General features: G+C 35.0%; 1 protein-coding gene and 1 pseudogene across 1 annotated transcript; both read right to left on the bottom strand.

The window, feature by feature from the left end:
* Positions 1-6,743: 6,743 nt before the first annotated feature.
* LOC120184706 (nifU-like protein 2, chloroplastic) lies at positions 6,744-9,294 on the bottom strand. The gene is made up of 4 exons (XM_039189099.1): positions 9,049-9,294; positions 8,886-8,964; positions 8,132-8,442; positions 6,744-7,055 (listed from the first exon to the last, which is right to left on the bottom strand). Exons 1-4 carry the CDS (start codon positions 9,133-9,135, stop codon positions 6,864-6,866), a joined length of 669 nt encoding a protein of 222 aa, XP_039045030.1. The 5' UTR covers positions 9,136-9,294; the 3' UTR covers positions 6,744-6,863.
* A 3,227-nt stretch (positions 9,295-12,521) lies between these two features.
* LOC120184696 lies at positions 12,522-13,259 on the bottom strand (annotated as a pseudogene).
* Between the last annotated feature and the right edge of the window lie 14 nt (positions 13,260-13,273).

Here is a 13,273-nt window from a genome sequence, read left to right as displayed (position 1 = left end):
GACTCGAAATATTAAAAATAATTATTTATATATATATATATAATATTACTAAATTTAATTTAAATAAAAAAATATATTTATATTTAATTTAAATATATATATATATACCCGACCCGATTCTCGGCCAATACCCGACCTAATACCCGGCCCAATACCGTTTAAATAATCGTTTATGCTAAACGGGGATACCCGTTTCCCCGCGGTTTTCCCCGATTACCCGACGGGGATCCCCGTTTAAATCCCCGCGGTTTTTAAACGGGGATGGGTATCGGTTTTTTAACGGGGACAGGAGGACCAATACCCGGCCCGAACCCGGCCCGTTGCCATCCCTACTTCTTTCAGCAGAGTTTATGTGTACATAAGAAATTCAACCAAACACTCTTAAGTGTGAAAGGTTTCTTTCTTTCTTGCTCCAAGCTTCCTCTGGTATTCCGCCATCCAAAGGAACTGAGGGCCCACGGTTGATCAGGTAAGCTGCAGTGTTGATAGCTTCAGCCATAGAAATTTGGACAATCCGACATGTATCCTCATGCTTCTGGCACGTTCATTCAGAGTTCTGTTCATGCGCTCTGCTACGCCATTCTGCTGCGGTGTTATGGGAACTGTTGTCTCCATATTGATCCCATTGTTTGCGCAGAAATCTCTGAATCTACTATCTCCGTCTCTCCTCCATTGTCAGACCTCAACGCTTGACTTTTAAACCAGTCTCATTTTCCACCATGGCCTTCCATTTTCTGAAGGTATCGAAGACTTCTGATTTCTTCTTCAGAAAATAAACCACACCTTCCTTGTTGAATCATCGATGAGGTGACATAATATAGTGAGCCTGCAAGAAATGGAACTGGGGATGGTCCCCATACATCAGTATGAACCAATTCTAACATTTCTGCCTTGGGGTCTGCCAATCTTTGCAAACTGACTTTCTTTTGTTTGCCAAGATGCAATCCTCGCATAGTCCGACATTTACATTCTTTAGATCCGGCAGCTTCCCCTTTGACAAAAGTGTCTTCATCCCTTTCTCGCTCATATGACCAAGCCTTTGGTGCCATAGGTTTGATTTTCCATCAGCATCTGCTACTGTAATGATATTCTCTAAATTTGAGGTTACATAGAGAGTACCAGTCTTCTTACCACGAGCAATGACGAGTGCTTCTTTGGTAATCTTCCATTCACAACCTGAAAAGGTTGTACTGTATCATTCTCCATCAAGCTGTCCTACAGAAATCAAATTTCTTTTGAGACCAGGAATATGTCTCACTCCTGTCAGCTTCCAGGTGGTCTGGTTTGGCAGCTTTAGTCAGATATCTCCTTTTCCGACGATCTTCAAGGTTTCATCATCAGCAAGATGAACCTTCCCAAAATCACCACTGACATAGTTCTCCATGATTTCTTGGCATGGCGTGGAGTAGAAAGATGCCCCTGAATCCAAAATCCATGATTCAATCAGACTGTTGACGCTTAAAATCACGGTATCACCTGTCTCCTCCGTCATGTTGGCAGATTCCTGTGCGCCGATATTTTTCTTCGGTGCTCGGCAATCTCTTTTGAAGTGACCATTCTTGCCGCAATTATAACAGGTAAAATATTTATTTCCTGTTCTTGATTTTCCCCTTCTAAATTTCGATCTGCCACGATTTGAATTTCTTTCTGAAGTTCTCCCTCTAGACTCCGTGTGCAAGGCTGATAAGGTTGATGCTTCACCCGATTCTCTCCGTCGAATTTCTTCGCTCAGTACCAGATCCCGAACATCGTTGAATTTTAATTTGATGTTTCCCGACGAACTGCTGACTGCTGTAACAGTAGCATTCCAACTGTCTGGTAAAGATGATAAGAGAATTAAAGCTTGAACTTCATCATCAAATTCAATTTCCACTGAACTCAACTGGGTTGTGATTGTGTTGAGTTCATTTAGGTGTTGTGCCACCGATGCCCCTTCCGTCATCCGCAAATTGAATAATCGCCTCATCAAATGAACTTTGTTTGAGGCCGATGGCTTCTCATATATACTGGAGAGAGCCGTCATAAGACCCGCCGTGGTCTTTTCCTTTGCTATGTTGAAAGCAACATTGCGGGATAACGTTAGTCGGATAACTCCGAGGGCTTATCTGTCGAGAAGAGCACAGTCTTCATTCTTCATGCCCTCTGGTTGTTTTCCTGAGAGGGGTTGATATAGATTTTTCTGGTATAAAAAATCTTCAATTTGCATCTTCCAAAATCCAAAGTCCGCACCATCGAACTTTTCAATTTTCACCTTCCCTTCTTCTGCAACCATCGCTCCCACTCGAATCTGGCTTCGTTTGGATCGTTTCTAACAATTTTTGCGAACCGCCGTGTATTAGAACACCTCCGTCGACAAACTCGTATCGCCGGTCAAATTTTACTATTCACGAAATTCACTATTCATGTGAATAGTAACCCGAATAGTAACCTCGAAAAAAATTGACAAAATTCACAACCCAAAAGCTCTGATACCAGTTGTTGGGAAATAAACCAAGTACAAGTAATTTCCCTATAACCAAATTAGTGAGAATGCAAAATAAAAGCGGAAAAATAATACCCGAAATTGATAACAGAGTTCAGCCAATTGTGTTTACGTCTCCGGACTGCTGCAGATCTTTTACTAAGAGAGAAAATTTACAGGTGTTTACAAAAATACTCACTACTCACAAGAAAACTCTCTAGTATTGAGAGAAAGAAATGATTTTTGGGATGGTTTTGAAGCTAAATGAGCTAGGGTATTTATAGTTGAAACTTAAGGACTTAATCTTGTAAATACCCTAAAACCTAGGGATTAATTGTGATTATCCCATTATCATTTTTCAATAAACATCTACCAAACTTTAAAAAACTATTTTTCAAAGAAACATTTACCAAACTTTGAAAACCATTTTCAAAGAAACATTTACCAAACTTTGAAAACCATTTTTTCAAAGATGGTTACCAAACTTGAAAACCATTTTTAATACTTTCAACAACCGAAACAGGAATACGATCCTCTATTTGCTCTGAAGTCGGACTGAGTCTAAAAAGACGAGTTCATGGGAATCCCAATTTTACCCAAGATTTGAATCCGATTTAAAACGAAACCATGTCACGAGAACACAGGTTAACGGATTTTGGCCGTATCGGGTAATAGAGAATTGGTTATCGGCGGGAAGAACATAAAAGAAGAGATCGTTTCGAAGGGCTATCTTGGAGAAAGATTTAAAATTAGGATAAACTACATAAATGGTCGTTGTTGTTTGAGTAATTTTTTATTCTTTCCACTAATGTTTAAAAAAAACGATATGATCATTAATATTGATAAACTTTAAATTCTATAATTTGTAATTACCTCCATTTATATATATACACACGCACACTTAATTGGCTAAAGTAGCAAAGCTTCATCCATCTGTTCTTCAACTTTTCCTCCATTTTTGTCTATAGATTATATTACTAAATTAACCGATCAACCCGAAGTTGACATATAAATTACTACTCAGTGTATTTACAAAGGCGTTTTAGACCAGAATTACAACTTCTCCTACAACAACAGAGTAAAACAGAGGCATGCATATTATAAGACACACAGCATGTAAGATTATTATGCCAGCACTTAATTGTTTGATGACCAAATACGACACCAAATATTTTAACCGTCTTCTCCACGATACTTAACACTGCCGTCTTCTTCTTTTTTGTCCTTGTAAAACGCAACCCTGTCGCCGATACAATGCTGTTTGCTGCAGACGAACTCTAGCCATCCCTTGGTAAGAACCGGCTTCCGGTACTTTTTGTCGTTTTTTCGAGTGTAGATTCTGAACTTCCAGACATGGGGTTGCTCGTCTCGAACTTGAAAATCAACCATATGTGCATTGCCCTTTAAGGTAGGGAGGGACTGAGGGACTTGCTGGGGAGGGTCACTCGTTTATCGATCAGTCTTCTTAGACTCTTTAACACGATGGGTGCCATTGATGAAGGAGAAGGACTACTTGCTTAAGCTTCTTGATGAAGCAGAAACGAAGGGGGGGCTTAATATAGAGAAGCGAATGTCCCCAGAAATCGGGTTTATCTTCTCTTTTCGTTTCCTATTCACAAGTGACAAGTCGACATCTTAATGCGCCAAAGTTGTATATCATAGGTTCATTGAAATTTGAGAATCGATAAAGTGGTTTTATATGTAATATTTTATTCATGTGTAATTAATTCTCGAATCCGATCTTTTACTTTCATCGTAAATGCAAAGGAACAAAAATCACACGTACGAGGCAAGACAGAGCAAAAGAAATAGTAATTGGTGAGGCCAAAACATAAGCTAACAGTTTGAACATAGGCAAACATGTTCTTTTTCCAAAAGTAGAAGAAAAATGGGTGTGTCGGCTACTCGTGTGTATTTACAATGCATTTTTAGACAGAATTACAAGAGATCCTACAGAACTAGTTGAAACTAAACTCAGTAGAGGGTTTGTTTATCATCTTACAAAAAAACATCTAACAGCTTTATAAACTTCAACACAGTCGGCTTCCTCTTTCTCCATGTAAAACGCAACACTCTCATCGATCCCAGGCTGTTTGCTGCAGACGAACTCTCGCCATCCCTTGGTAAGAACCGGCTTCCGGTACTTCTTGTCCCTTTTGCGAGTGTAAATCCGGAACTTCCAAACACGGCCGCACTCGTCTCGGACATGAAAACCCACCACGTGCTTATCGCCGCTTAAAGGAGGGAAACACTCGAGGGACTTGCTCGGGAGCGTCATCCGTTTCTCGATATCTGTCTTCTTTAGACGCTTGAAGACGATTGGCGCCATTGATGAAGTGCCGAACTTTTTTATGTTTGGTAGAGAAAAAACGGGTGTGTAGATGTATATAAAGAGAGAGAAAAAGGGCCGAGCTTTCTGCGATTTTTCTTCCATGGGACGCTACTTTTTCCTGCCCAACCGTGCGATTTTCTGTTTCTTGTTGTCGATGATCGAAAGTCTGATCGTGAAGTACAAAGACGGTGAAAAGATAAATAAATGGGGGAGTGAGTCGCGCGATTTTGCTCGAGCTTCTGGTTGTGACCCGCGTTTATCTTGTTTCTTTTTCTTTTGGGCAAACTATACGTTTAGTAACTTAAATTTACTCTATCTCCTATTTCGATCATATTACTTTCAATTATTTTAATTTACACACTGAATTTTATAGATTAAAATTTTTTGTCACTCCACCGTTAAATAATTAACGGCGTTATGACATGATTATATTTTAATCAAAACGACATCATTTTAGTCTAAACTTTATTTTTTAAAGAATTCAAAACAACATCGTTTTAATGAAAGTTGTCATGCTAAAACGTAATTTAATTATTTAACTGCAAAATGAAAAATAAAATTCAATCTATAAAGCTTAGTGAGTAAAATGAAAAAATCGAAAGTACATTGACTGAAATAGGAGAGGGAGTAAAATTCAATTACCAAACATGTAATTTACCCTTTTGTTTTTGGTTTTATTAAATTAACGTCGTTCTATTATGAATAAGTTTACAATTCAATTATAATATTTTTAAAAAAATATAATTAGACCATTCTATATATGGATTGTAACAATCGTATCACTTTGTCATTAAGTGCATAGCATATATGAACTTTTTTTTAATTATAATTGGATCATTATATTTATCAATTGTAATAATTAAGTCACTTAAATGTAACTAAAAAGTTAATGTATGTCACGCTATTAACAACAAAATCGTTACAATCGACAAATGAATTGATCTCATTGTTAGACTTGAGAATTTTGAGGTGTTTGTTTGCAAATATAAAGAGAATTTTTTTCTAAGAAGACAAACAACATATCTCGAAATTAACTTTATCATATGATTGTAGAGGAAATTAAAGCATTAAAACATTGAAATTTTGGATTTTTTAATCAATTTTCAGTGGATTTCATGAAAAATGAAATCGCAAAAAAAAAAAAAACGAGAGAAATATAAATATTTGAATACCAATATTATCACAAATAATGATTAAAAATCAAAATAGTTTAGGGTCTCTCTAAAAGAAACGGAAGATAATAGCAATGTCATCACTCCATTAATGAATTAATGGCAATATTAAAAAATTATTTTAAACAATTTCAATGATAAAATTAAAACTTCTTATAATTTAGTGATCAAAACTAGATTTGACCTAAAGTTTAGGGAGTAATTTTATAGTTTAACCAAAATTTTATTTTCTAATATTTTTTATAAAAATACTCTTGGTCCTGGACCATAATTTATCCAATTCAATTCAAAATATTACACAGTTTGTTATTATATTAATTTTTAAAATTTAAAATAAACATAATTAAAACTTATGAAAATAATTCAGAATATTTAAAATTTTATTAAATAAATAAAAAATAATAATTTATATATTAAGAAATAGTTATCAAATTAAAAAAATGGTTATCAAAGTTAAAGAGCTTAATCACCCCTTAAGTGTGAGTTGATGCAAACCGAAAAGGTTCAGATTATTTTACCTTGTCGCCTCTAGCGAGACTTGGAGGTTTTGTCTTAAAAAAAATTATAATTCTTTATCTATTTTATGGAAAATTACGTATATAGTAATTTATTTACTTTTATAGTTCTATATTATTTGTTTAATTATTTTTTAAAAACTATATCAAGCGTTATATTTTAGTTTTATTTTAATCATCCACTGATAAAAAATAAACTGGATAAAATATAAATTGAATTAATAATGTAATTATTTATTTTACTTCTTAATGATAAGATTATCTTAAAATAAAATATTAAATTATTATTAATTTTTTAATACGAATGATCAGGAGAACGAAATCAGAATGTAATAATAAATATAGTTTTTTACCCCTGCTGTGAATCGAAATTTCCTTGAATCTTAACTCAGAAGTTGAACTGCTGCAATGCTTTGAATTTTCTCTCGCAATTTTTGTGTTACAGCCACCCTCACCGTCATGACCCCCGCGGCAGGACCCATAATTCGAACTTTCACTATTGGCTCCTCGATGGCGACTAGTTCAAGAGATCCACCCGCTGCCCCGACTAGGTAGGGCCTAATCTCTTCAAGTACCTGACATGATATGCAAACTCATAATAACTTCAAGTGCGTGCCAAGATACGCGATGCACAATATTTAACTCGAGTATTTAACACCGAGGATGAAACTAACAAGCTAAGGGATGCATCGTGCATACACCAAACAGTTTATGGAAAAAAGTACCGAATGGTTGTAAATAGAATGCAAAACCAGATCAAACAACCATCAAAATAATGTTATACATTGACCAGGTATTTAAAATAAATAGAATGGGTCAGAAAACTAAACAAAAAGGGAACATAATCTCTACTGTGTTACTATGTCAATGCATGACAGCAAAAACCACCTTGGCCCTAAATTTATATCATCCTCGGATATATCTGTTCTCATTGATGTACTTGAGGTTTTGATCAGCAAAAACCATTCCATGGTGCTAAAACAACATTACAGAAATGCTTTTGTACAATCATCCTAAATCCATGGCCCTTAATATAAAAGAGCTAGACCAATCTTCCAACTCTTTATATGCATCCAAATATTCAATCATCGAAATTTGTTTTTGGAAAAGGAACAAAGGCTAGATAGACAAGACTTGACTAATAAAGAAACATAAGTTGACCGCAAAATAAACTATACATGACCCAGTTACAGTCATTCAGATAAAACCATATGCCCAATGTAAGCAGTACTCAGGAGAGGTGTTAAACTTTGAGCAAGTAGCCATCAAAGGTTAGCCAGAAAATAGAAATTCAAGCTACTTTTCACCACACAAAAAAAAGGTTAGCCAGAAAATATTTTAACATCAAAGAATGGAAACAGTTGTCATCAAAGATTTGAAACAAATCTTGAGCTATGGCGCTTAAAATCCATGTCTATGTTGTCAAGGTTCATAATCATATCCCAGCTTACTGCTTCCATTGATATTGATTTAGAAGATTTCAAGAGAAAAATATTCCTTTACCATTTTGGCTTATTCTCTCATTCCCTTCTTTCCCTAGTTAGTGGAAAGTTAAAATATAAAGAGAAAAAAAAATGAGATCTCTTTATATGGTAGTGATGAAAAGAGAACAACATAAGTTTAAGAGCTAACAAGGTTAAAATGAAATTACCATCTCAATGTTCTCTTCATTCAGCTCAAGGCCAGTCTCTTCATCAGTTATTGGTTCCACAGCAACAATTTCAGGTATCTTTTCCATTAAACGTTTTTCAATACCCATCTTCATCGTCACAACAGAACTTGGGCAAGAGCCACAAGCTCCTTGGAGCTTCAACCGCACAACATTACCATCAATCTCATGCAATGCCACATTCCCCCCATCTGCAATCAGATATGGTCGAACTTCATCCAACACACTCTCTACATTCTCCGCTGTCAATGGTAACTCCAAGGCTGGATCAGGAGTTGCAACAGCCTTTACAACTGCATGAACTCAAAACAAAGCAAGCTTTTAAGATTTAGAACATGTTTAGAGATTCAACAATTCAAATGGAAATAGGAAGAATATATAAACTATCTAAATCAAAAAGGTGTTTAACCACTCAAAAACCTTGCGATGAACATGATAAACTATATATCTATCTAGAGAAAGTAATATACTCAAATTTCTTAACATAACAATCCAAGAAATTCGGAGGAAAAAGAACAAATAAAGCAATTCGCAATTAATTGTATTTTTTTAAAATTAAAAAATGAAAAATAATAAGAGCCAGCTCCTACTATCCTAAATAGGTGCAGAGAGCTAAGATTTCAACATTCAAGTATTTGCTATGAAATAATTTTCTCTATAAGCCAAAAAAAAAAAGCAGCAGATTCCAAAAAAACCCTAAAATTATAACAATCAAATCGGAACGAACAAAACCGACCTTGCCTACGCCATAAGCAGCGCTGCTCAGGATTACGCCCTTTCGCGAGCAAGAAGCGGACGCCAAAGAAGTTAGATGGCTGGGAAAATCAGAAAATCGCATTAAAAATCCGCAAAAATCGAATTAAACTTCCAGAAAATAAACGAAGTAGAGAGAAATGAACCTTAACGGTTATGGGACGAGAAGATGAGGGTTCTGGGGATTGATGGGGCTTGCAGCAAAATGTAGGGCTAATAACTACGGCTTGCATCTCCAAATCAAATATGATTTTGATTTGGAATAGTGGAATAATAGATTTGAGATTAATAACTCTTCTTCTTGCTAAGGCTTCAAAGATTATCGAATTTCTGTATGGAATTCTATTTCCCAGTTTCCGCCCATGAGACGGCGTATGTATTTATGTGGTTAATGGTGATTGTGGCAGAAATCCCCGAAACGCAAACCGACAAGAGCCGCGAGTAGTTATTAACTACTAAGCATCTAGCTCAAAATTTGTCTTTAAACATTTATCAAATTTACTCTTTTAAAAAATCATTTATTAAAGTTATTAATAATTAGAATATTTTAGAATTTATAAAAAGTAAAATATTCATTCAGAATATTGTCTGCAATAACCCCAATAGAGGGATTGTCTGCAATAATTTGGTATCTTGCTTAGACCAACAACCCCGTTACATGTTCACAGAATGTAAGATTATCAGCGGTAATAAGATTACCGACGAGAATAAAATTACTAAAAATATTGTATTTTGTGTTTGGTTCATTTAGCAAGAATGTAATATTATCGTGTTTGGTTAAAGGAATAAAAGATTATTAGAATGTATATTTTACCAAATTGTCCTTATTATATATTTGTTTTTTTAACAAGTTGAATTCTACTATAATATTACTATAATTAATTTATATATTTTCTTTAAAAATTTTAAAAATTTTAAATTCATAAAATTTATATATATTTTTTTATAAAATTGAAAAGATAAATAAGTTTAATGAAAGGGTAATATTTTATTTTAACTCCTGAACTTCATATAAATTATAATTATGGATTTTTTTGTAAATCTAAAATAGTTTAAGGATACATTTGTAATTTAACATTTGTATAATTTTTTTAATCAACAACAGAATAAAGATATTTTTGAAAAAATATTAAGGGTATTTTAGTCCAAAACGCCTGGAATGTAACAATACCTAAAGGAAGAGGGTATTTACATTCCCGATAATATACCCCAAAATACACTGTTGGGAATAACTTATTACTGGGGGCTGGGAATATTTGCCAGCCAAATGGGGGAATGAAATGTCATTCCTTCGATAATGTGAGATACCATGAACCAAACACCTCCTAAAGGTTTGTTGGGACCTCTTTTTATCACATTCACCTAGTGACGGGTTCAGTTCTCAAATTCTAGGAGTTTCGATTCGATTTAGTCTTATCGGGTTAGAATCTTTAAAAAATATTGCATTGGATCGAGTTCGAATTTAAAATAAAAAATATCGGATCGAATCTGGCCCAAAAAATTATCTTATATATTTAGGGATAATTACAATAATAACTCTTTATATATTATATTGTCAATTAAATCTTGTTTTTACTAAATACAAATAATATTTTTTATAAATATTTTTATTTTTGACCGAGTTCAAACTTTATCTCAAAAAACCAGATCAAGTTCAATCGTACTAAATCACCCCTAAACTCAAATTAAATCAAATTCAAGTAGAATATTTATAATTTCAGGCTGAATCAGATTCATGGAAAACCCGAACCAACCCATCCATACCTATCCCTACATCCACCGTGCCCAAGAGTATGCTTAAATTCTGAAATATCTATAGCATAGGGCATGCATATTTCACTTAAATAAGCATATAGTTTTTCATTAATCTAAAATGACTATAAATTGTAGTATTTGAATAAAAAAATTCATTATTAAATAATAAATATTTAAATATCATGTGATAGTTGTTTTCTCATCAATGGCAAAACTTTCGAGATAATGTTCTGGAAAAAATTAATTTACGAGATAATGCACTCCCCAGATTAATTGCTTAAATAAGGTGAAATTCATCGTAGGTCGCCATGCCTTCCGGGCGACATACTAGGTCGCCATGTTTTCCCGGCGACCTACTAGGTCGCCATGTCTTCCCGGCGAGCTACAAGAGATTGCATGTGTCATGCACGTCCCAACACGCTAGGCATCCGAGGCCATCCGACCGAGACCATCCGAACGAGCTATGCGAGAGAATCCGAGGGCAGCCGAGCGAGCAATGGTAGGTCGCCCGGAGTGCATGGCGACCTACAAGGTCGCCCAGAGAGCATGTCGACCTACAAGGTCGCCCGGAGGGCATGACGACCTATGTGTTGGGACGTGCATGTCACATGCAACACGTTCATTCTCTTGAGCAAGGGTAGGTCACCCGGAGTGCATGACGACCTACAAGGTCGCCCGGAAGGCATGGCGATCTACGACCAACACTGTGGATTTCACCCTATTTGAACAATTAATCTTGGGAGTACATTAGCTCGTAAATTAATTTCTTCCAGAATATTATCTCGAAAGTTTTGCCCTCATCAATCGTATTTTAAACATTTAATATTATTTTATCATTACTTCACATGACATATACTTATTTTATACACTTATTAGTATGACGTAAGCTTTTTGATACATTTATATATTAATTTTTCGACCCCCTCGTGAAACATCGACGCGTAGAAACAAACAACACCGGATAAATTATAATTTTGTTCAATTTCACATTTGACATCTCTTCAATGGATAACAATGTACATTTAGGGGCCGTTCGGTTCGATTTTTTACTAAAAATTGAACCGAATCGAAATAAATAGTTTTTTAAAATTTAAATCGAATGGTTAAAAAACTGAATTATGTGAAATCAATTTTTTTGGTTTGGTTCGGTTCGTCGGTTTTTCAATGAAAAATTCACTTGAAACTATAAATTCAAAAAAAATTATTTATTCGGTTCAATATGAAAAAAGTGAGTTCTATATGAAAAACCCGAACCGAATCAATAGAATTAATTTTTTAAATAAACCCAAATCAAACCGAACCATTTTACTCAATTAATATCGATTTTTCGGTTTTCTCAATTTTATTCCTCAGCACTATGTACAACATTAAATGATCAAACAATTAAACATGGTGAACTTCTTAAATTACATTGCACAAATACAAAACACCCTCAAAATATATTACATTTACACATTAACTCCCTCAAGTCTTACTTTTATAGTAGGATACCGGAAAATAACAAATAAAACAAAACACTTTATGAGATCAATCAATATTTGAAAATAATAATTAAAGGGTAAATTATGGATTTAGTCACTCAATTATTCGCAAGGTTCTATTTTGGTCATTAAACTATTTTTTCCTTCAAATCATACCTAACACTACAAGTTAATTTCATTTTAGTCACTACATAAAAAAATTAACAGAATTACTGATGTGATATTTTTTACAATAAAAACATAACATTGTTTTATGATGACTATCAGTTAAACATAACATTGTTTTATGATGACTATTAGTATCACTAACGATATCATGTCAATAAATAATTTGATGACTAAATACATAATTTTCTTAAATTACCGTATTTAAGAATACATTTTCACGAGGCATAAAGAGGATTATGAAGATTAGCCGGCGACCCTTTCTTCTTGAAAATCCAATCACCAACCAAAGGAACAATGGGCTTCTTCTTCATCATCATCAACTTCCTCTCTATTTTGCCTCCAAAACACCCTTCTTTCTCATCTATACTCAGTATCTGAGACAAATTCGGGTTATTTTCCATTCGTTTCATCTCCAAACTCCCCGTCGTCGGCGTCGTCTCCGCTGCCTCAGCTACATCCAGCATAGACATGTTCTTATGGAGTTGAGCGTTCAATGAAGCCAACGCAATCTATGTTCCGGATTCTCTTTCCTTCAACAAATTTAGCTCCGCCTTTGTTTCCTCCAGCTCGGTCTCGAGCTTCTTTAAGTTATCGACAACCTCTTGATGATGATGGGTTTTCTCTTGTTCCTCATCTTCTTCTCGGCTTAGAGGAGTACTGGGTGAAAACCAAGTGATCTCTCGGGTTGGAGGGCGGCTGTAAGTGTAAGGCTTTGGGGCGTATATCTCTCTGACAAGAAGCCGCTCGCCGAAGACGGCGACGGCTTCTTTGACGGAGCGGAAAGGGCGGGAAGTGTCGACGTTGGAGCTATAGTCATTGGGTGGCATTGTAGGTGGAACCGGGACTTGGGTTTCCATGGAAAAAGCTTGAGATCAAACGATAAATTGTGTGTTTTTGTAGTGAAAAACTGCTTCGAGTCTGAGATTTCTTTGCTTTTACTACAGAAGATTACAGAGAGAGAACGATT

The sequence above is a fragment of the Hibiscus syriacus genome, unplaced genomic scaffold (genome assembly GCF_006381635.1).
Source record: "Hibiscus syriacus cultivar Baekdansim isolate YM2019G1 unplaced genomic scaffold, ASM638163v2 tig00003967_pilon, whole genome shotgun sequence".
Taxonomy (NCBI): domain Eukaryota; kingdom Viridiplantae; phylum Streptophyta; class Magnoliopsida; order Malvales; family Malvaceae; genus Hibiscus; species Hibiscus syriacus.
Note: the sequence above shows the minus strand (reverse complement) of the source record. Positions and strands in the feature narration are given on the sequence as shown.